General features: G+C 47.8%; 1 protein-coding gene across 2 annotated transcripts in view; it reads right to left on the bottom strand.

The window, feature by feature from the left end:
* The window catches only part of CNDP1 (carnosine dipeptidase 1), a 53,958-nt gene that overhangs the window by 26,699 nt on the left and 2,898 nt on the right, over nucleotides 1–24,361 (bottom strand). For both annotated transcript variants that reach the window (XM_004059548.5, XM_019013881.4), the window contains exons 2-4: nucleotides 5,042–5,170; nucleotides 2,033–2,182; nucleotides 480–642 (exon numbers count right to left, since the gene is read on the bottom strand). In XM_004059548.5, coding sequence (XP_004059596.3) covers nucleotides 480–642; nucleotides 2,033–2,182; nucleotides 5,042–5,170 — 442 coding nt within the window. The remainder of the gene's footprint in view (nucleotides 1–479; nucleotides 643–2,032; nucleotides 2,183–5,041; nucleotides 5,171–24,361) is intronic.

Here is a 24,361-nt window from a genome sequence, read left to right as displayed (position 1 = left end):
TTTTTCACAAATGAAAGAAAACCAGCCTCAGTGAAGCGATCGGTAGACTTTGAGAGCCACCTCTCTATGCATTTTTTTTTTTTTGATGAAGTCTCACTCCGTCACCCAAGCAGAATGTAGTGCAATGGTTTGATCTCAGCTCACTGCAACTCTGCCTCCCAGGTTCAAGCAGTTCTGCCTTGATCTCCCAAGTAGCTGGCATTACAGGCGCCCACCACCATGCCCAGCTATTTTTTTGTATTTTTAGTACAGATGGGGTTTTGCCATGTTGGCCAGGCTGGTCTTGAACTCCTGACCTCAAGTGATCCACCCACCTTGGCTTCCCAAAGCGCTGGGATTACAAGCGTGAGCCACCGCACCCGGCCTATGCATTCTTAATGACAGGGAGAGACCCAAAACCCAGGGACAGAGCCTCATCTTCACCCCTTCAATCTTGCAAGCACAGCAGCACCGCACTGTAGCCCGGGTGCCTCACTGACCGTCTACCTCCGTCAGCACATAGGGGTCCGTGAGCCACCCATCGCCCCGGTCAGCAGGCTGCACGTCCAAGTGGCCGTAGAAGCACACGGTGCCTTTCGTGGGATCGCTCCCCAGTTCGGCCAGGATGACGGGAGGAATTGGAAGAGTCTGACCATCGGGCAGCTGCAGAATGATCAGGAATCACAGTTTCAAAAATGCTGTGTTGTTCTTCCAGAAAATTCAAAGACATGACATTGGGAGTCTTCTTTGACATTGGGAGAAACTGAGCATCAGTTTCTCCATCTCTAAAATGAGTCCCATGAAACACTTTTTTCTTCTTTTTTTTTTTCTTTTGGAGACAGGTCTCACTCCTGTCGCCCAGGCTGGAGTGCAGTGGCACACTCCCAGGCTCAAGTGATTCTCCCACCTCAGCCTCCTCATAAGTAGCTGACACTACAGACGTGCACCACCATGTCCGGCTACCTTTTTGTATTTTTAGTAGAGATGGGTTTTGCCATGTTGCCCAGGCTGGTCTCAAACTCTCAGGCTCAAGTAATCCGCCCGCCTTAGCCTCCCAAAGTGCTAGGATTTCAAGTGTGAGATGCCACACCCAGCCAAGACACTTTTAATTAAGATATAAAACCTAATTGAAAGTAAAGTGCTTCTTTAGATCCACACTGACAATTAGCATCATTAGCTGAATGTGCCCTTCAGCAAGAATGCAGATGGGCCAGGCACAGTGGCTCATGCCTGTAATCCCAGCACTTTGGGAAGCCAAGGCGGGTGGATCACGAGGTCAGGAGTTGAAGACCAGCCTGGCCAACATGGTGAAACCCTGTCTCTAATAAAAATACAAAAATTAGCTGGGTGTGGTGGTGCACACCTGAAATCCCAGCTACTCGGGAGGCTGAGGCAGGAGAATTGCTTGAACTGGGACCTGGGAGGCGGAGGTTGCAGTGAGCTGAGATTGCACCACTGCACTCCAGCCTGGGCTACAGATCAAGACTCTGTCTCAAAAAAAAGAAAAAAAAAGAAGAATGCAGATGACAACTGGCTTAAATTAGGTGGACAAATCCTAGAAAACATGGATGATCCTGAGGTTCCTCAGTGCTAAAGTAAGCGCAGCGGGTGCTTAGATTTAAGACATTCATGATGGAGTAGAGTTCTAAGAGATGGTTCTGATGAAAAAAATGCAGCTCCAGATACAACCCCTTTGAGAAAGATGCATATGAATTTAAAGAAAAGGACAATTTCCTTTTCCTTAAAGGAGAAATTTGAACTTTGTGTCCAGGAAGTGAAAAGTACAAGGGGGTCCTTTCCGTGATAAGGCGACCTTCACTTGTCATCTGCACTGGCTTCTAAGAGCCAACCCCTCCCCAGAGTCCTGACAAGACTGGAAAGCAATAACACGGCTTCATTTGAGACCAGGGGAATGTTTCATCTTCATTGGGAATTGGGGTTATGGGGGGTTTTGGTTGAGGATCAGGGTGAGCCTCTCCCTTGCCACCCCCAGGAAGGCACGACTGACGTCTAGAAGTAGCACCTCCCTCGGTGGGAGGGAACTGCACAGCACCTGCTGAGGACCCATGTCCACCAAGGCCACACGGGCCCCCAGGCGCTGCAGCATGTCCGCAGCCATGGCCATCATTCTGAAGAGCTCTTGTCTGAAGCGAGGCACAGGCTGGACAGAGTCGCTCTCAATGGCCACCCACTCCTTCAGCATCTAGGAGGAAGAGTAAGCAGGCCATTAGCATGGGGGTCCCACATCTGCTCTGCGCGGGGAGCGAGGGGAGGGCAGGAGACAGCGAGTCCCCAGGTGCTCTTCTGTTGATCGAGGACCTGAGGACCTATGACAGTGCCAGTGAACACTGTGACATTTAAGAGTAACAGACAGAAGAGCTGGGGATTTAATCAGGAACCCAGAAGCCAGAGACGCCTGGTTAGTATAGAAGGTCAGGCAGGACGGGCTGGGAGAAAGGTGATGGTCTGGGTCCTCACTGGGTTCACCAGGGTTGTAAAGAAGGGCAAGTCCCCACCCACTGTTTCTAATTATTAAGAACTGAGGAGCTGGTGGGTTCTCAGCTTTCTCCAGGACTCCTGGCTTCCCACACCTGGTCCTGGAAGCCTCCAAGCCATGACTGAACCCCACAGGGGCCTCCGCTGGGCTGCAGGTCCCTCCTAACATGCTCTGCATTTAGATTCCCTGGCCTGACCCTCCCTGTGCCCCTAGGATCCCACAGGCACTGTGACCTCGGGCTTAAACTCAGCCTGTCATAGCTATGTGACTTTGGGTGTATTCCTTAACCTCCCTTAGCCTGAGTTTTCTCATCTGCATGAGAAAGTAATGCTCCCAGCCGGGTGCAGTGGCTCACACCTGTAATTCCAGCACTTTGGGAGGCACAGGTGGGCAGATCACGAGGTCAGCAGATCCAGACCATCCTGGCTAACATGGTGAAACCCCGTCTCTACTAAAAACACAAAAATTAGCCAGGTGTGGTGGTGGGTGCCTGTAGTCCCAGCTACTTGGGAGGCTGAGGCAGGAGAATGGCGTGAACCTGGGAGGCGGAGCTTGCAGTCAGCCAAGATCATGCCACTGCACTCCAGTCTGGGCGACAGAGCAAGACTCCATCCCAAAAAAAAAAAAAAAAAAAGAAACAAAGTAATGCTCCCTAACTACAGGGTGATGGGGAGGACCACTGAGGTAACGTGTGCACAAGAGTCAGCACAGTGCCCAGCACCTGGCAGCCACTCCAGCAGCACTGGCTGGTATGAGTGACTGATAAGAACCACTCACATGCCTGTGTTGGAACCTGAGTGGCTCATACTGAGACAATCAACATTTTTATGAAAAACTATGCAGATTTACTGATCTTGGACTTCTCTTCCTGACTTATTTGAGTTTGATCTCTCTATTCTGGTTGTAGAGCTTTTATTTTTATTATGAAGGCATTTATCTAACCCTAAGGAATATTGTGTTTGACATTTTTAAACTGGAATTTACAGAGCAGAGACTGCTGGCTTCTCCATAAGTTCAGTGGATTTGGGTATGTTTGAGGGACTTAGGAAGAGATGTTTTGGCTGAAAGGCCTAAACCAGGATTAAATCCCCACCACACACTGATTCTGGAAACCCCACTCAGGTTTCAAAAATCCAAGAGGCATTGATGCCTAGTTAATATTTCAGTAAGAAGAAGGATCGCATGAAGGTCAGATTTAGGAACAGTAGGCTGGGCATTCAGCCTCGTGCCTTTAGCCTAATTGCATCATATTCCCAAAATTGGTTGATTGATCCAATAAATGTATACTGAATGCCTGTCCTGTGCCAGACATGATGTGGGGGGCTTGGGGTACAAAGTCCAGGGAGACCTCAAGGAGCTCCCAGTCTGGTGAACACAGACAACAACACATCAGTGTACACATGTGTGGGGGTGTGTGGGGATACATATATGGGGGTGTGTAGGGATGGGACCAGATGGCCACAGAGGGGACAAGAGAGCCTAGGAGAGTGGGGGTGGGGAGGAGCTGGTGAGTCTGCCGGCTCTGGCAAGCTCCTGCTCTCCCATGCCTCCTCCTGTCTCCTCCTGCTCCCCAGGCCTCCCTCTTTTTGCCATTCCTCCTCACCCTCCCTCTACTTTACCCCCACTCCCAACCTGTATATGTACAGACCCTGTATAGTGAATTAGGGGTAAAACAGAGGATTATAAACTTGGGAGGCTGAGGCAGAAGGATCACTTGAACCCAGGAGGTCGAGGCCGCAGTGAGCTGTGTTTGTGCCACTGCACTCCAGCCTGGGTGACAGAGCAAGACCCTGTCTCAAAAAATAACAACAAAAAAAAAGAGGGCCAGGCATGGTGGCTCACACCTGCAATCCCAGCACTTTGGGAGGCCGAGGCAGGCAGATCACTTGAGGTCAGGAGTTCAAAATCAGCCTGCCCAACATGGGGAAATCCCATCTCTACTGAAAAAATACAAAAATTAGCCAGGTGTGTTGGCAGGTGCCTGTAATCCCAGCTACTTGGGAGGCTGAGGCTGAGGCAGGAGAATCACCTGAACCTGGGAAGTTGAGGTTAGCTGAGGTCTCACCACTGCACTCAAGCCTGGGCGACAGAGCGAGACTCTGTCTCAAAACAAATAAATAAATTGAATGAATGAATGAATGAAGGAGATAAAGTGCCTGTTGCACACATGCTACAAAACAAACAACGCTGCTGTTGAACTTTGCAGAGCTCCCTGGCTCCCCAGCTCTGCCCAGGCCTTACAATAACGTCAGGTGGCATTAGGAATGGGCGACCTGATGGACCAGGGCAGACTCGAGCTCAGCGGAGGTGCTGGTCATCTCCGTGTGGACATCCCTGGACCAAGTGTGCTGGATATGAAGACCCAGTGCCCTTTACAGGAGGAATGGCTAGGAGGGATCTCTTCCATCTATCTAATGAATACTGAAGATTTTTAACCCAATGAGCAGTCATAGGCATTTTAAATGGAATTAGGCAAAAAAATCCACATCTCCAAGCAAATAATTGTCTCACCCAAATACCAAAGGATATAATCCAAGCATTCTGTGTGTAGTTTCTTTCTCCTACCTGCACAAATTCATCCTGATGGAGGTCAATGTACTGGAAGACTTTCTCTAACAGCGCCGGGGGCGGGGAGGGTGAGGAGAACATGCCGCACTCCAGCAGCAGCAGCAGCACAGCCAGCAAGGACGCAGCCTGGAAGGGTTTGACACGGGAGGAACGAATGAAAATCAATGCCAGTTGCTGGACTTCGGACCTTCCAAATTCCTCAAGAAGGTCTGTTACCTCACACAGCTGCCTCCGGTCAGTCGGAATAAAATAACACAAGGCGGTAGAACCAAACATGTATTTTTTGCTACGTCCTTCCCCAAACACTTTATTTCCAATGCTAAAGAATTTTAATAAGATAAAAACCAAGTTAACAAGCTCATCTTTAAATAACATCATTCCGTTTATTCCTAGGATAAGGTGTTTCCTCCTGGCCCCTTGGGGAGGCCCAGTTCTGCTGCCCAGGAGTGAAGGGTGATCTTTACAAGAGAGAAAAGAGCAAGGTAGAACCAAAAACAAACACGCAAAAATCTTCCATGTGTGATGAACTGCTCTATTAGACAAAAGAATTTCTGAGCAATGCCTATAATCCAGTGTTGTGGGGTTTCTTTCCACTGGCTCCTGAAATCACAATACTTTAACAGGAAAGGAAGAAAAAGGTCTGAGGTGGTGGTTCATGCCTGTAATCCCAGTACTTTGGGAGGTCGAGGTGGGCAGATCACTTGAGGTCAGGAGTTAAAGACCAGCCTGGCCAACATGGTGAAACCCCATCTCTGAGAGACCCATCCACAACCCTGTCTCCTCCCTCCATTCCCCTCCCTGACCCCTTCTCAGTCTCCCCAGCCCGTCCATCTCTGGGATGACTCCACCTGGGTGTCCTTGGGAGCCTAAGAGCCAGCATTCCTCCTTGACCCCTGACAGGAAGGTCCTGTGGCAAAGTGGACAAGGTCACCCCTTCACAGAGGCCCCCCAGAGCCCTGTCTGGAGTGGGAGCTGCCGGCATCAGACCCAGGGGCCACCTGCACATCTGGAGGGGCCGTCACCAACGTCTCCCCCAGCGCAGCCCGAGCCATCAGAGGCGGGCTGGAGAAGAGGAGGGAGGGAGCGAGGGCTGAGAAGGGCCAAGGGGGCTGCAGCCCTTGGTCAGACCCCCTACGTCAGGTTCTTGGCTAGGAAAGCCACCAGCTATCCCCAGGAGACCAGCTGGGCTCCACTTTAGAAGCCAAACCCACCCTCCTGCAGCAGGAGGAAGGAGGGGAGAGTTTAACCCAGCCTGTCTCTGTTATTTTTGTCTCTGGAATCCCATCTTTTATTGTTTTAAATGTTTGAGATGTTTGACATTATTAAATTCTTACTTGTTTAATCTATGATTCTTCAAATGCCCACCTTTCTGTAGGTGGAGGTGAGCAGGGGTTGCGGGGAGAACAAGGGGAACTAGGCTGGTGAAGTCTCAGTGCCATCCCCGAGACCTTGAGAGACAGGTGTGCTCAAGAGCGTCCTTGAGAGGACGCTCATCATGGGTGTGGCCCCGCCGATGTTGCTTATTTTACAATGGAGCATCTGTAAGGCTATTTGAAAAGCAGTTGGTTGAATATTTCACTTTTCATTCTGTCATTTTCATGGCTTCCTCTAATCCACCCTCCACAAAGCAGCCTGGGTGATCTTTTTAAAGGTGGGGCAGATCGCAAGATTCCCTGTTTTAACTCTTACAAGAGGTCCCATTGCCCTTGGGGTAAAGCAAATATTCCCATGGCTCCCAGGTCTTACATGGTGGAGCCCACCTGCTTCTCCCACCAGACCCTCCCTTATTGGGGTACCATGAAGGGCCCCTCCATCACTTCCCATGTGTTCCCAAATGCATTGCTGAATCTTCCTCCATGCTCCTGCCCATCCCTTGGCCTCAAGCCCCCATAGAGTGAAGGTGAGCTGGGGAGCATCCAAGCTGACGAGCCCCCCAACATATTGCACAGTGCATCTGAAATGAATTTGTGCACAGGGAGCTGTGTTCTGTCTCTTCTAGGAATTCACTTCCAACAAAACATCTGGTCCCACTGAAAATGTCCCAGACGGCAATAAAGAGTGCATCTCCCTAACCAGAGTGTCACTCAGTACCTGGGGTCAATCCATCCCATGCCCAAAAGGAAAGCCACTCCCAGGCTGTTCTACCTTCTGTCAGATCAGCACTGAAATGCTACAGGGATGTTCAGGCTTCAAGAACTTTTCAGTTAGGATTCAGCTGGCATAAAATCTGAGTGACCACAGAGAACCTGTGTTCACAAAACAAAGTGGCAGAGTGAGAGTCAATGCTGGAAGAGGGCATGTGGATAAAGCAGTGCAGTCGGGGTGGCATCACGGGGAGACCACAGGCCTAACAGTCAGGAGGGCCAGCACCAAGTTCAGCCCTGCCAGATCCCAGCTGTACTCCTTCGGGTACCTCTCTGAGCCTGAATTTCCTCAGCTGTCGTCAGGGACTGGGAGCCTCACAGTGGCCGAGGACCCAACCAAAGAGCTATAGAAAAATGTGTGGCTCTGAGAGGACAGAGAGCTCACCAGCTGTCAGGAAAGCAGTAAGATGTGCCATGAAATGCAGACCGTGTCCCATCATGGGGTGGGGATGGTCAACAGCAGCATCTTGGAGGAAACTGGTGCTGAACACTGATGGGAAGAAAGGGTAAGCTTGGAGAAGGGCAGGCATTCAGGGCAGAAGTTTTAACCTCTGGAAGTTTCCTCATTTTGAAGTAGGAGAATGTATCAAAACGTTCTAATAAGAGTCTGAATTTTGCTGGATAATAATCGAGAGGAAATTGTGAAGTTTAAGAATAGTTATAAATATTCTGGAGAGTGAACTGGCTTAAGGACACACATACATATCAGTTGGATAGAACCGAAAATCCAGAAATAAATCCTCACATTTATGATCAACTGATTTTCATCAAGGGTGCAGAGATCATTCAATGGGGGAAAACAGTCTATTCAATAAATAGTGCTGGGAGAATAGGATATCCACAAGCAAATGATAAAGTTTCACCCCCTTCCTCACACCATATATAAGAACTAACCCAAAATGATCAAAGACCTAAATGAAAGTACTAAAACCATACAACTCTTAAAAAAAAAATAGCTGTAAATCTTCCTACCTTTGGATGAGGTGATGGTTTCTTAGATATGACACCAAAAGACAAGATCGATAAATTGGACTTCATCAAAAATAAAAACATTTGTGCACCAAAGAACACCATCAAGAAAATGAAAAGACAACACGCAGAATGTGGGGGGAGGGATTGCAAATCATACATCTGATAAAGGACTTATGTTGAGGCTATAAATGACAATTACAGTTCAATAATAAAAGCCCAATTAAAAATGTGCAAAAGATTTGAATAAACATTTCCTCAAAGAAAATATGCAAATGGCCAATAAACACATGGAAAGTTTAGGCTCAGCATGATTAGCCATCAGGAAAACACAAATCAAACTACATGAGACACAACTTCCTACCCGCTAGGATGGCTAGAATTAAAAAGCAAGACACTAATGAGTTTTGACAAAGATGTAGAGAAATTGGAAACTTCATGTACTGCTGATGGGAACGCAAAAGCCTACAGCCACTGTGGAAAACAGTCGGAAAATTCCTTGATCAATTACACATAGAGTCACCATATGACCCAGCAATTCTATTCCTGAATACATATCCAAGACAAGTGAAAACATATGTTCACACAAAAACTGGTACGTGGATGTTTATAGCGGCATTATTCATAGTAGCCAAAAGGCAGAAACAAGACAAATGTTCATTAATGAATGAATGGATAAATAAAATGTGGTATACTTCACTGAAATATTATTTGGCTATACAAAATGGTTTTTATCTTACATAAAAAGGAATGAAGTACTGGTACATGCTACAGTGTAGACAAACTTTGAACACATTGTGCTAAGTGAAATAAACCAGACACAACGGCCATGTATTGTGATTCCATTTACGTAACAGTCTAGAGTAGGTAACTTCATAGAGACAGAAAGTAGATTGGTGGTTACCCAGTGGGAAAATAGGAAGGGAGTGCTAATGAATTTGGGGTGATGAAAATGTTATAAAACCAATTGTGGCAATGGTTGTACAATTCTGAATATACTAAAAGCCATTAAAATTACACACTTTAAATGGGCCACTTGTAAGATATAAGAATTATATCACAATACAGTCATTATAAAAACAATCATAGCTATAACTACTCATTTGACAATACAAATATATTATTGAATATGAGAACTGTAGATAGAGGAAGCTATGCAGTGGTTAAAAGCAAGGTCAAGGTAAGAACTGCGTCCAGTAGGTGGTGCTGATGAGCCACTCATGATCTCCCTGGCTACCCTGCACTCAGAAAGCTGAAGCCAGATCCAGCCCAGCTCTGCGGGACTTAGCCAGGAGCCAGAGGCGGCAGGTGAAGCCAGTGGGAGAGACTCCTCTGGCCCTCCAGTAGCCAGAGAGGGAGCTCAGGTGTGAGGAAGGCTTCAATAAAGGCTCTTGGAGACAACAGTGGCTATTGTTTTTTTTTTTTTTTTTTGCAATCGATCCAATCGATCCATCTACATTAACATTTGAGCTGTTATTTTTCCTTCAGACAAGTTCCATTAAAAAAATTATTTGGTGTTCCTCTACAGTGAAAAATAAAAAAGGACAGTTGGAAGAAGGAAATAAGCTGCAGGAAAAAAATATGAAAACAATGATTGTTGTAAGGGCAGAATAGTTCAGATTCAGCAGGAGCCTCCTCCTCCTCTGGCCTGGGGAGAGCAGCTTAGCCCTGGTCTCGAATAAAAGACTGACCTGATGCCCTGACCTGACAGAGTGGCCCTGACAGCAGGGGTCTGATAAGGGGAAGTGCACGACTTCATCCTCCCTCCCTTAATGAATTTCCTCCTCTCCCTCCCTTTTCCCCACAGAGCAGGGCAGCCTGCTATAGTCCATTTGCTGTCCAGGTTCATGGACATTGACTTTGGACATGAATCCCGCCTTCACCATCTGAGTGGGATCTGAGACTCTATCCATTTTTCTCCTGTTCCTCCATGCCTCTGTTTTTATTGTTGTGTGTGTGTGTGTGTGTGTGTGTGTGTGTTACAGTTGTGCTTGACCTTGAACTAGTTACCTGTATTAGGCTATTCTTGTATTGCTATAAAGAAATGCCTGTGGCGGGGTAATTTATTTAAAAAAAAATAGGGTTAATTGGCTCACAGTTCTGCAGGCTGTACAGGAAGCATGGTGCCAGCATCAGCTCACCTTGTGAGGAGGTCTCAAGGAACTTTTACTCATGGCAGAAGGTGAAGCAGGAACAGGCTGGTCATGTGGTCAGAGCAGGCGCAAGAGGGATCGGGGAGGTGCCACACACTTTAAACAACCAGTCTTGCATAAACTCACTATTGCAAGGACAGCACCCAAATACCTCCCGCCAGACTCCACCTCCAACATTGAGGATTACATTTCGACATGAGAGTTAGGCGGGGACACGTATCCAAACTGTATCATTCTGTCACTGGCCCCTCAAATCTCATGTCTTTCTCACATTGCAAAATACAATAATGGGCTGGGCATGGTGGCTCACGTCTGTAATCCCAGCACTTTGGGAGGCCGAAGCAGGAGGATCATGAGGTCAGGAGATCGAGACCATCCTGGCTAACATGGTGAAACCCCGTCTCTACTAAAATTACAAAAAAAAAAAAAAAACTAGTCGGGCATGGTGGCGGGTGCCTGTAGTCCCAGCTACTTGAGAGGCTGAGGCAAGAGAATGGCATGAACCCAGGAGGCAGAGCTTGCAGTGAGCCGAGATCGCACCACTGCACTCCAGCCTGGGTGACAGAGCAAGACTGTCTCAAAAAAAAAAAAAAAAAAAAACAACAGTAATGCCTTTCCAATAGTCCCCCAGTCTTCACTCATTCCAGCATTAACTCCAAACTCCCAAGTCCAAAATCTCATCTGGAGATGAGTTCCTCTCACCTATGAGCCTGTAAAATTAAAACAAGTTATTTACTTCCAAGATACAATCAGGGTAGAGGCATTGGGTAAATGTTCCCACTCCAAAAGGGAGAAATCAGTCAAAAGAAAGGGGCTACAGTCCCCGTGCAAGTGTAAAACCCAGCAGAGTGTCATTAAATCTTAAAGCTCCAAAATAATCTCTTTTGACTCCATGTCCCACATCCAGGGCACATTGCTGCAAGGGGTGGGCTCCCAAGGCCTTGGGAAGCTCCACCACTATGGCTTTTCCAAGGTTAGGATGCAAGCTGCCAGTGGATCTACCATTCTGGGGTCTGGAGAATGATGGCCCCCTTCTCACAGCTTCATTAGTGGGGACCCTATGTGGGGACTCCAACCCCATAGTTTCCTTTTGACCTGTCCTAGTAGAGGCTCTCTGTGAGGGCTCCACCCCTCCACCCCTAGGTTCTTTCTAGGCACTGAGGCTTTCTCATACCTTCTCTGAAATCTAGGTAGAGGCTGGCAAGCCTCCCTCACTCTTGCACTCTGTGTGTCTGTAGGCTTAACACCATGTGGAAGCTGCCAAGGCTTACAGCTTGCATGTTCTGAAGCAGTGGCCTGAGCTGTATCTGGGGCCCTTTGAGCCACAACTGGAGTCTTCTGAGGCTGTACAGAGCAGTGCTGTCCCAGGTCTGGCCCATGGAACCATTTAGTCCTCCTAGGCCTCTGGGCCTGTGGTGACAGGGGCTTCCTCAAAGGTCTCTGAAATGCCATCAAGACCTTGTTCTCATTTTTTTTTGGCTTTTAACACTTGGCTACCTTTTAGTCATGCAAGTCTCTCTAGCAAGTGGTTGCTCTGCAACCTGTTCAAATTCCTCTCCTGGTAATGATTTTTCTTTCTCTGCCACATGGCCAGGCTGAAAATTTTCCAAACTTTATGCTCTGCTTTCCTTTTAATCTTTTTCCCATTTAGAAAAAAAAAAGTGCAGCTCACTGCCAGTGCTCATTTAATTTTATATAAACTCACTCTTTGAGGCTGAAGCAAATCTGACTGATTTTCAATGTGAAAATAAAACATAAAAACTGTTTGGGGAGTTCTTTCTAAACAGAACTAACATAAGAATCATCAGAACATCTATTTCAGATTCATTAAATGAATCTTTGACCCACAATTGTTCAAGAACAATGTTAACATCACGTGTAGGAATGCTATGTTTTCTAGGATTTGACATTTTCAGCAGTTGAAAATTACTACATTTTGTAAATGGAAATACCACTAACTAAAACCAGAATGCTATAAACAGAATGATGTCTGTTGTTTCCAAAGTCAACATACTAGAGTGATGTGAAAATAATAATAAAAGCAAGATAGTTCATGACAAAGTTATCTCAGGGTAAATGCTGCAGCCACAAGTGCCACTGGTGAGTATTCTTGGGGCAACCAGTAAAAGGGTTAAATATAAATTCCAACTTTAAGTCATTTCTTTACTTCCACATCTGAACATAAGTTGTTAGAAGCAGCCAGGTCACATCTTGAACACTTTGCTACTTAGAAATTTCTTCTGCCAGATACCCTAAGTCATCACTCTTAAGTTCAAATTCCACAGATCCTTAGGGCATGAACACAATGCAGCCAAGCTCTTTGCTAAGGCATAACATGGGTGAGCTTTGCTCCAGTTCCCAATCAGTTTTTCCATCTGAGACCACATCAGCCTGGACTTCACTGCACACATCACTATCAGCAGTTTGGTCACAACCATTAACTAGTCTCTAAGAAGTTGCAAACTTTCCCTCATCTTCCTGTTTTCTTCTGAGCTCTCCAAACTCTTCCAACCTCTGTCTGTTACCCAGTTCCGAAGTTGCCTCCACATTTTCAGGTATCTTTATAGCAATGCCCCACTCCTCAGTACCACTTTTCTGTGTTAGGCTGTTCTTGCAGTGCTATAAAGGAATACCTGAGGCTGAGTAGTTTATAAAGAAAAGAGGAGTAATTGGCTCATGGTTCTGAAGGCTGTATAAGCATGGTGCTGGCATCTGCTCAGCTTCTGGGGAGGCCTCAAGGAGCTTTTACCCATGGTATAAGGTGAAGAGAGAGCAGGCTCCTCACATGGCAAGAATGTGAGCAAGAGCAGGAAGCACCACACACTTTTAAACAACCAGATCTTGCAAGAATTCACTCACTATTGTGAGGACAGCACCAAGCCAGGAGGGACCCACTCCCATGACCCAAACACCTCCCACCAAGCTCAGACTCCAACACTGGGGATCACATCTCAACATGAGATTTGGCAGGGACACAGATCCAAACTCTCATCACCCATTGAAAATCTAGGGATGTAGAAAGGTTATTCCTGGCTTTTGACCTTGCAAAAAGAAGAAAGAGGAGCTGAAGAACAGGAAGTTGCACTTGGTGGGGCTGGGGTTAGGGATGCGCAGGGTGAGTCCTGGACTGAGAGAGTCTTTTCGGCGGGGGTGGGCAGTTGCCCAGCTGAGGGTGGTAAGCTCCCACTGGCTATGGGACCCTGAGGGGAACCCCACTTGCTGCATAGGCTTGTGTTTATTCCAGGTGGTTATTCTTAGATTTTTAGATTTGGAACAAAAGTTCCAAGTGCCCCTGTGCTGAGTCTTTTCTCTAAATACTGTAACTCTTAGCGGGAGATTTACATCCTCTGCTGTGTTACCATCACAACCTGTCCTTCCCCCGAAGCGAGAGGTCCTGGGGCACTTCCTGAGTCTTCTTAGTGTCTTGACATCTTGTTCTCCTCTTTCTCCTCCCACAGCTGCCCGAGCTTCCAGCGGACACTGGCACTGGCTTCGCCTCCACCTCCCTCCTAGCTCTTGCTAACAACTGGAGAGTTGCATGCCCTGTGGGCTTAGCTGATGGAGGTCTTGACAGTGGCCTGGGATACTTTAATGAAGGACACTTCTGTCTCCTGCCAGGAAAGGAGCAGGCATCCCTAATGGAGGACGGAGCAGGGATGCTGTGGGAAAACCCCACTTCTGCACTGGTTGTTTTTGTTTATTTTGGGTGTTGAACAGAAGAAAGAATAGAAAATGAAAGAAATCACTCTTGCCTCCACCCCCACAAAGCCTCAGGCCAAGGGTGGGTCCTTGGTGTCCATACAATGGCCAATCAGCCAGACCCTTGTTCAGGGGAAGAAACCTCATTGCCCGTCAGTCATCCTAGAAGCCGAGAATTCTATTGCCCTCCTAGTCTAGAGTCTTTGTGGGATTGTTTTATAGAGGTTGCTCTGTCCTGGGTCTGCTCTGATGAATTTGTTATAACACAGAAAAGAATGTTTTATTAGCCTAGCTTATCTCACCATCACAGGATTTTAAAAAAACAACAAAAATGGGTTTTTCTGGATTCTGTTGATTTCCTGTAGGCACGGAGCTGAGCCAACGTGGCTTCTGCAGATTGATTAACTCACTGTGGCGGCAAGTCCCCATGGAGGAGTCAGCAAGGGCGTGGTTTCCTTCAGCCAGCATCCTGGAGAAACTCCAGGGAGCAAAATTCCCCAGAAAGTCCCAAGAACTGTGAGTCCCTTCATCATCCTCTAGTCCAGCCTAACCTGTGAGCTTGACCCTGGAGAAGAACAATGCCTGAGGCCAAGTTCAGCTTAGACTCATTCCCAGAATGTGAGGCCACACACCACATGAAATGGCTGGAAATACTAACAAAGTTTACCCAGTTCACTAGGATCCTAACAGAGCTGCTCCTTGAACGCTGAGCAGAGCTGCAAGAAGTCAGAGACTGCCGAAGCCAGGGGATGGAGGAGGAATTGAGGAATTGAGTGCCAGTCACGGGGTGGGTGTTTTTGTGGTTTGCAGGGAGAGCTGGCCTAGAGCTCAGGCACTAGCACTTAGGAACTGGCTGGCTCAGGACACAGGCTCTGAAGCAGGGACAGTGGGACCTACTATGTGCCCTCAGGGGGGTGGCACGAGAGAATACGGCATGTGGCACCTACCAAGCACCTTAAGGGGGGTGGCACGAGACAGTACCACATCTGGCACATCACAGCCCAAGGCACTGTACAGCGTCTTCTCTCCTAGGCAGAAGACGGCTAGTCCAGCAACCAAGCCGCTAGGGTGGGCCCTCGGTGCTCCCACCTGTGTCTGGGGTCCTCGTGGGTAGGCGGTGGGGAAGAGAAAGCTCGCAGTGTCAGGGTATGAGGCTGGTGTGATGCTAATGGGAACAATGCGCCTTCAGACACTTTTACTCCCCACAGTCTGGACAGGGATCTGAGCCTCGCCAGACATCAGCCAGAGAGACAGCACAGCACCACTTTGCACTACTTCCGGAACCTTCCGTCATCTAGAAACGTAACAGCAGCTTGTAGCACAATGACAGAGCCAGCCAAACAACAATGACCAAAAAGAGTGAATGAAATAACCAGTGATTTCAGTTATTTCTCCAACAGGCCAGAATCTCATGACAGTTAAATCGATACATTGAAGTATACTCTACCAGGGACAGTGGTGTCATCAGATAAGGCTGGGCTTTGAGTTCCTCAGAGGCAAAAGCGTGTTTCCAATGGGGAAACAGGGCATGGCTCTCGGTTTTGAGGGGTGAGAGCCCTCGGTTTTGAGGGGATCCATGAGGCTGTGCCTGACGCTGGAGCCAAAACCCAAGGCGAACATTCCCCTTTGGAGATCTCGTAGCTGTGGCCACGCCAGAGCCACTGGCTCTTCTTCCTTTAAATCTCATTTGAGTGATTTTTGTGTAAAAGTGTCGATAGGATATTTACAAAATACCTGCAGGGGAGACTGTACAATCTCAGGGGGCAGCACTTGAAATTAAGATGTTCCGGCCGCAGAACAGCAGAGAGGAGGAGGAGGGTCGGAGGGAGTGGGGAGTTGAGAGAGACGCGGACTGGGGACAGAGGAGGGGTGGCGAGGAGGAGAACAGAGATTTCTCACGGAGTCAGGAGAGGAGAGCCTGGCAGGGTTTTGGTGGGACGTGGGCCAAGGTGGAGACACCAAAATGCAGACAGCACCAAATAACACGTTTCTTTTCTAGGAACCTGTAATTACGTACACAGCCTTTAAAGTGTTATCTTATACATTCAGCTCACAGCAAAATTACTTTGACTTCAAAGTGCCAGGCTTTAGGCATCCTTGGTACCTGTGAACCAAGGTCCCCGGTTAAAGGCGGGGGTGGACTCCAGGGCTTGGCCACCTCTGGCGATGGCATCTCAGGCCACCTTTTGGCTTTGAACAAAAGTCCAACAAATGTAAAGTCAAGAACAAGGCAGATTTGAGGAGAGGCCGGGGCTTTCCCATCGGTCTCCACTAGCTTCCTCAGGCTGCTGGAACAAAGCATCCCAAACCGGGGGCCAAACACCAGGACTTTATTCTCCCATAGTTTTAGAGGCCAGAAACCTAAATCACGTGTTGGCAGGGCCGGGCTCCCTCTGCAGGCTCTAGGGGAGGGTCCTTCCTGCCCCTCCAGCTTCTGGTGTTGGCAGCAGTCCCTGGCGCTCCTTGCTGTGACTGTGTCCTTCCAGTCTCTGCCTCCGTGTGTGCACAGCCAGCCTCTTTCTGTGTCTCTCTGTGTACTCTCATCTTAGGAGGACACTGAGTTTTGGATTTAGGGCTCACTCTACTCCAGAGTGACCTCTTTTTAACTAATTACATCTGTAAAAACCCTGTTTCCAAACAAGGCCACGTTCTGAGGTTCCAGGTGGACAGGCATTTTTGAAGGAATGTTATTTAGCCCAGTACACCCTGGTTATTATTTTCTTACCACTATATAATATCCTTTTTTTTTTTTTTTGAGACAGAACCTCACTCTGCTGCCAGGCTGGAGTGCAGTGACGTGATCTTGGTTCACTGAAACCTCCACCTCCCGGGTTCAAGTGATTTTTCTTGCCTCAGCCTCCCAAGTAGCTGGGATTACAGGCATCTGCCACCACACCCAGCTAATTTTTTGCATTTTCAGTAGAGATGGGGTTTCATCATGTTGGCCTGGCTGGTCTTGAACTCCTGACCTCAGGTGATCCACCTGCTTCGGCCTCCCAAAGTGCTGGGATTACAGGCATGAGTCACCGTGTCCGGCCTTCTTATCACCATATAACATTCTATTATTTGTTTACTTAATAATTATCTGTCTGGATCTCATGACATAAGCTCCATGAGGGCCAGGACTTTGTTTCTCTTCTTTCAATAGTCCCAAGTGCCTATGTACTGTCTATCATAGAATAAGATGCCAATGCACATTTATTTTTACGTATTTATTTTTTGAGACAGAGTCTCCCTCTGTTGTCCAGGCTGGAGTGTAGTGGCATAATCACTGCTCACTGCAAACTCAAACTCTTAGTGTCAAGTGATTCTTCTGTCTGTGCCTCCTGAGTGGCTGGGACCACAGGTGTGCAACACCAAGCCGGCTTATTTTTTAAGCTTTTTGTAGAGACAGGGTCTTGCTATGTTGCCCAGGCTAGAGTGCAGTGGGGTGATCATAGCTCACTGCAGCCTGGATCTCCCAGGCTCAAGCCACCCTCCTGCCTCAGCCTCCTGAGAAGCTGGGACTAAAGGTACAAGCTACCATACCTGGACTGATTTTTTAAATTTTTTTTAGAGATGGGGGCCCACTATGTTGCCCAGGCTAGTCTGGAACTCCTGAGCTCAACTGATCCTCATTCTTTGGCCTCCCAAAATGCTAGTATCACAGGTGTGAGCCACAGTGCCTGGCCTCATTTCCTCTGTTTTCTTCTAGAACTCCTACTACATTGGAGTCTTTCAATCTATCATATATCCTCCAGATCTCTTAGTTTTTCCCTTTTTTTCTTGTTATCTCTCTGCGCTGATTCCTGGGCATATTCTCTGTAATATTTTTCAGTTCATTAATTCTCACTTTGACTGTGCCCAGTCTAGAATTTTTACTGTTCAGTTATTTCAATGACTAGTTACATTTTCAGGATGTCTAATTGGTTGATTTTAATACCCATCTGTTTTTATTTTATTTTATTTTATTTTGTTTTATTTTTTGAGACAGGATCTCACTCTGTTGCCCAGGCTGGAGTACAGTGGTATGATCATCGTTCACTGCAGCCTCAACCTCCTGGGTTCAAGTGATTGTCCCCCCTCAGCCTCTTAAGTAGCTGGGACTACAGGTGCATGCCACCACATTCAGCTACTTTTTGTATTTTTTGTAGAAACAGGGGGGTCTCACCATATTGCCCAGGCTGGTCTCAAACTCCTGGGTTCAAGTGATCTGCCTGCCTCATCCTTCCAAAGTGATGGGATTACAGGCATGAGCCACCACGCCCGGCCCCTGTCTGCTCCTGATTCATAGGTGTCTGCTTATGTTTTGTATTTTCTCATTCTTTAATATGGGTGTTAGTCTTTCATTTGTCTCTTGAAGAATTTAAACATACTTCGTTTGCATCCATTTTAAACATGTTCTACTCTTTGTATGTCAGTCTTGGTAAATCCATTTCCTAACACATTGCAAAAGCTATTTTTCTTAAGGCATGTCTTTCTTACACACTTCAGAACTTTGGCTTGCAGCCTCAACTTGAATGATAGTCATTTTATTCTCCTTCTCTGTTATGAGTTCTGCCTAAAATGCAATGGTTGCCTCCACCTGGTGCTTTAAGATGCCCATTCCAGGTCCAGGTCTTAAACTGGTGGCTTACAGTTCTCAGTGTTCTAGTGGCACACACCTGTAATCCTAGCATTTTGGGAAGCCAAGGTAGGAGGCCCACTTGAGCCCAGGAGTTCAAGACCAGCCTGGGCAACACAGAAACTCTGTCTCTACATAAATGAAATCAGATTTTAAAACTTAGCCAGGCCAGGTGGTGCATACCTATAGTCCCAGCAACTCAGGAGGTTTGAGGTGGGAGGATCACAGAGTGAGATCTTGTCTCAAAAACAAAAAACCAAACAAAATCCTGAAGTATATGCAATTGCTTTGCTTGAAGTGGATGGGGAGTTTTAAGGGTGAACTCATCCTGTGTCTTGATCGGGACTGCCCTACAATGATTTCACTTCCTGGGACGTAATGTCCCTACAGCCTGGCCCAGTGCCAGGCGCAGTGCTGGGAATGCTACCTGGTGCAAACTTTCCCAAACTGGAGGAGAGCAAGATTCGGGTGAAGATAAAAAGGGTCCACTTAAAAGCCCACAAGCTCTGTTCAGTACACCTTAAAAGGCATAAATGTTTGTATCCTGGATAACCTCAGCCTCCAGGAATTGGCTAATAATGACTAATAAATTAGGCCTTGACACCAGGAGCTCAACAAGCAAACCTCACCCTGTCAGCAGGGACAAGGCTTCTGGGATGGCCCCAGGGCAGTGCTCCTGCGCACACCTCTGGCCTGCAGTACAAGGTGCAGAGTTGGGTAACAAGACTGCCCCAGGCAAACTGTGAAACTGAAACATGCAAACGCGTTTCTCCCTGAGCGCCATGCCCTCTGGGATCCCAGGGCACTGGAGCTGGTCCTAGAAGGCGCAGGGGACCCCTCCTCATCTGCAGTCTTTGGGGAGTTCCATCTGTGCATGCCTTGTCTTAGCACTGTTTCTCTCCCTTTCACAATGCGCCCCATTCCTTCTGAGGTCAGCAGGGGACAGCACCCCAACTTTATGTCCTGTGGCGCCGGAAGCTGAGCCACGTGTACCATGAAAGGTACCTTTGTCCCAACCACAGTGCTTCTGAAGAAGTGGCGGATTGTAACCGCTTGAAAGAGCAATTGAGAATTGGAACACTGGAGCATTGTGGGGCCTGAGGAGAGGTGCTCTGGGGACAGAAAGCCTCTACCTCCTGATTAGGGCTGGGACGATGGGGCTGGGGAGGACCTCAGGGCTCAGGTCCCCTGCTCCAGCCTTGCTGCTGCCTGCCCTGTGACGGTGAGACCAACCGTGCAACAGACCGCCCAGGCTCCCTCCCATAAACCAACTGCATGTGCATATTTCCTCCTGGGCAGGAGCTCTGCACTGGGATCAGTAGGATGGTGGCTGGACCCACCCACCCCTTCTCCTTCTGTGACTCCTCCAGGAGCTGGCTCTCAGCTCCAGCCAACAAATGCCACCCACCCTCCAGATGCCATCAGCTCCTGAACCTGCCAGGGTCTTGAGCCAGCAGAGTGGCAGTCACCAGGGCAGCATCTCTCTCTGGTGAGCCGCAGATGACAACCTGCTGAGAAGCTAGGGCAGCTGCCCTAGACAGTGCACGCTCAGGGGAGGATTCGATTGCTGTGCTTTTCCTGGCAGCTCCTGTGGCAGCTAAACGGTGCCTCTGCACACCTGCCATCTCCTTCCCCAGGTGCGTCGGCAGAGCCCATGACCGGGGCTGCACTCACTGTGAGCCCCCAGCGGGTGATGGCTCCCAACTGCAGCCCCATTCCCCCCTCCACTTTCAAAACCTACAAGTTTCCGGTGTGAACTACAGAAAAGTGTGTTCCAGTGCCCAACAACTCGCAGGCCTCTCCCAGAACGCTGCTAGTGGGTGTCTGGAACTAGCATTTAATGTCTATAGTAGTCTGTACTAAACCACCCGTGATACAAGAAAATCGGCATCTCTTCATTAGAAGCCAGATCTGAAATTTGATGTTTGCAGCATTCCTCAGATTCTAGTGCTGGAGTGAGTTAGGGATTCCACACATCATGTGATTTGTTGATTAACAGAAGTCGTGTCCATCTGCAGTAAGGTCACATTTACATTTTTATTGCGTCTTCACACGCATGGAGGGCAGGCACTGAGCCGAGCACTCATGGCCACAACGTCACCAATCACTCTGAAAATCCAGTAAGGCAGAGCTACTGTGGCTCCATTTCACAGACAAGTGACCTGAAGCACTAGAGGGGTCAAGAGACTGCCTGGGATCACACAGCCAGGATGAGTAGGTTACACCCCCACGGTCAAGAGACTGCCTGGGATCACACAGCCAGGATGAGTAGGTTACACCCCCACGGTCAAGAGACTGCCTGGGATCACACAGCCAGGATGAGTAGGTTACACCCCCACGGTCAAGAGACTGCCTGGGATCACACAGCCAGGATGAGTAGGTTACACCCCCATGGTCAAGAGACTGCCTGGGATCACACAGCCAGGATGAGTAGGTTACAACCCCACACATCTAAACACGGCTCTCCTTTCTTGACTTGCCCTCCAATCCTCACTGAGGTTCCCCAAGAGAGTTGCTGCCATTCCCTCTTATGTCACGTACAGGGGGCCAGGCTGAGGCAGGGTGCCCATTCCAGGCACTCAGGGTCAGATCAGAAATTCAGGGCAGAGTTCAGACGTGGTGGCTCACACCTGTAATCCCAACACTTTGGGAGGATGAGGCGGGTGGATCACCTGAGGTCAGGAGTTTGAGACCAGCCTGGCCAACATGGTGAAACCCCTGCCTCTATTAAAATATACAAAAATTAGTCGGGTGTGGCAGTGGGCACCTGCAATCCCAGCTAAAAGGGAGTCTGAGGCAGAAGAATCGCTTGAACCCAGGAAGCGGAGGTTGCAGTGAGCTGAGATCACGCCATTGCACTCCAGCCTGGGCAACAGAGCCAGACTCCATCTCAAAAAAAAAAAAAAAAGATTTATACCACACAAATGTAAAGTGTAGATCCTATTTAGATTCTGATTCGAAAGACCAGTGGTAAAAATATTTTTATGGGACAATATGATAAAGTTGACCACAGGTTGTAGGTTGTATATTTGTTGATCTAAAGGAATTATTGCTATTTTATAGTGTGTTAATGGTATTGTTGATATACACACATGTGCTCACCTTCAAGATATGTGCTGAACAACCTACAGATGCAATAATGCAATGTCTGGAATTTGCTGTAGGATTATCTGGATGCTGAGAGTGGGGGTCCTGGGAGGGGCTCTCCTGAAACAAGATGGGCCACGTGTTGGTAATTGTTGGAACTGGCTGATAGGCACACGGGGACTCACTATCCTTGTCTGTCTATGTTTGTGCATGTTTGAAACTTTCCATTAAAACGAGAGAGCAGGGTTAGGGGCAGGCTGAGCCTTGGCAAGCAGGCAGTGTCCTGGGCCAACCTGAGCTCACGGCCACCGCGTTTGCAATAACGCCACTGATCCCAGGAACCACTTGCTGCTCAGGAGCAGGTGGTGGTGCTTGGGGGCCCATGTGCACCAACAACACTAACAAGGCATTTGGTCAGAGGAATCCTGCAGGTGGGGAAACCCCCTGGCTGTGGATGAGCAGTGCTGGCCAAGGAAGGATCCGAATGCCTCATGCGCAGGATAGCTCCCTCCGGCATTTGCTGGCACTGCGGATGAGAGATGAGGAAGCCTTCGGGAGCTGGGAAAGAGCCCACCTGGCAGTCCTGCATCCTCAGACCCTTCGTGAGACAGTGTGCAGGAGAAGTGGATGGCGGAAAATTAGCACACGCCTACTTAGAAATCCAGGCTCTGGGAAAAGCCTGCATCCTTCCGTCTAAGTTGGGAGTCTATTAATATAAAGAACTAAAAGCTGGTGGGAACAAACAGGTGTAGATCTCCTTAGTCAAATCCCTGCTGATAGGGAAGGCTTTTTTTTTTTTTGAGATGAGGGAGAAACCTTGTAGTAGGAAGACAGTGTTTGCAGCAAATGTCCATGTATTTTCCGGCCATAATCTCTCCCTGTTTAGTTTTAACAGGCTGCTTGAGAGAGAATGCCAGCTCCTGTCTTGTGCAAATCCACAGCAGAATTGATTAATTAGAAATAAACGGAACCCTAGATTCAATAAGAACTGGGCTTAGGTTCAGAACCTTGGAGCAAGTGATACACCCTGGAAAAGCCAAGAAAAATCTAGGGAGACTTTTTATACTTGAAGTTGAAAATGTTGTCAAAGGCGACAGGTTCTCTGTCAGAATCCCTTGACTGGGATGAGGTGGAGGGTCATGGTTAAAGTGGTAGATCTTTTGGCCAAGAAGTGAATGAAAAAATGTTCAGTATCATTAGGCATTGGGAAATGCAGATCAAACCACAACCAGACACCACTTCCCACCCAGAGGATGCCGGGAATCACAAAGTCAGATAATAAGTGCTTTGAGGATGTGGAGAAATTGGAGCCCTCACACACTGCTAGTGAGGATGCACGATGGTGCAGCCAGCATGGAAAGCAGTCTGGCAGTTCCTCAGACACTGATCCACAGAGCTACCATATCGACCGGCAATTCCACTCCCAGGTACACACCCTGGAGGAATGAAAATACATGTCCACACAAAAACTGGGACACAAATGTTTATAGCAGCATTATTCATAACAGCCGAATGGTGGACACAACCCACATGTCCACCAACAAACAAATGGATAGATACAAAATGTGGCATATTTACACAATGGAGTACTATTGGCCATGAAAAGGAATGCAGTCCTGATATATGCTATGACATGAATGGACCTTGAAAACATTACATTAAGTGAAAGAAGCCAGTCACAAGAGGCCGCATATTGTATGATACCATTCATATGAAAGTCTAGAATAGGGAAATCTATAGAGACAGAAAACAGGTTAGTAGTTGTTTAAGGATAAGGTGAGGGAGGGGCGAATAGGAGGGTCATAGCTAAAGGGTATGGGTTTCTTTCTGAGGTGAGGAAAATGTTCTAAAATTGATGGTGGTGATGGTTGCACATGTCAGTGAATATACTAAAAGCCACTGAATGATGGCTTGAAAGTGCAGATTCCTGGGCCTCTACCCTAAAACTGCTCACACTAAAGTTTGAGAGAAAAAAAAACAAAACAAAAACCTGAGTTTGGGATTTAGTGAAAAGGGCAGTAAATTGTACCTGGACGGGTAACTTCTCACCTTCGTCTAAATTGCACTTTGTCTTTTGTCTTCAGCAGCTAGAAGTTCTACTCTATGGTTTTAACAAGAATGCCGCTTTTTGTGGAAAGAAACAAGGAGTGTGGACAAAGTGTAGTGATGTATGACCTGGTTCATTCCCCCCAGAGGAGCTTCCTGGTCCCAGAGTCCACATCCCAGTTACCACTGTTTGCCCAGAGTGACTGGGCCTGGGCACTAGAGCACACAGGAGGCACATCACACATGCTGATTGCACGTGCCCCATCCAAAGGGTGAGTGCCCACAGCATAGAGCCCCCTCGGCATCTTGTGGTCCGGCTCCCCAAACCTCATCCAGTCCCCCTGGCTGTTGGTGGGCATTTGATCTGTGTCACAGTAAAAGAAAGAGTTTGCCCAATCTTGGGCTCAAGATCCCAAGAATAGAATTGATGACTTTCTTTTCTCTCTCAGTATTAGAAAAAGGTGATGGTAATAAGTCAGCAATAGCGACAAAAACAAACAATGGAAAAGGACTCCCTATTCAATGAATGATGCTTGGATAACTGGCTAGCCATTAGCCATATGCAGAAGATTGAAACTGGACCCCTTCCTTACATCATATACAAAAATCAACTCAA

Source organism: Gorilla gorilla, chromosome 17, assembly GCF_029281585.2.
Source record: "Gorilla gorilla gorilla isolate KB3781 chromosome 17, NHGRI_mGorGor1-v2.1_pri, whole genome shotgun sequence".
NCBI classification, from domain to species: domain Eukaryota; kingdom Metazoa; phylum Chordata; class Mammalia; order Primates; family Hominidae; genus Gorilla; species Gorilla gorilla.
This window is presented reverse-complemented; position numbering and strand designations above follow the sequence as displayed.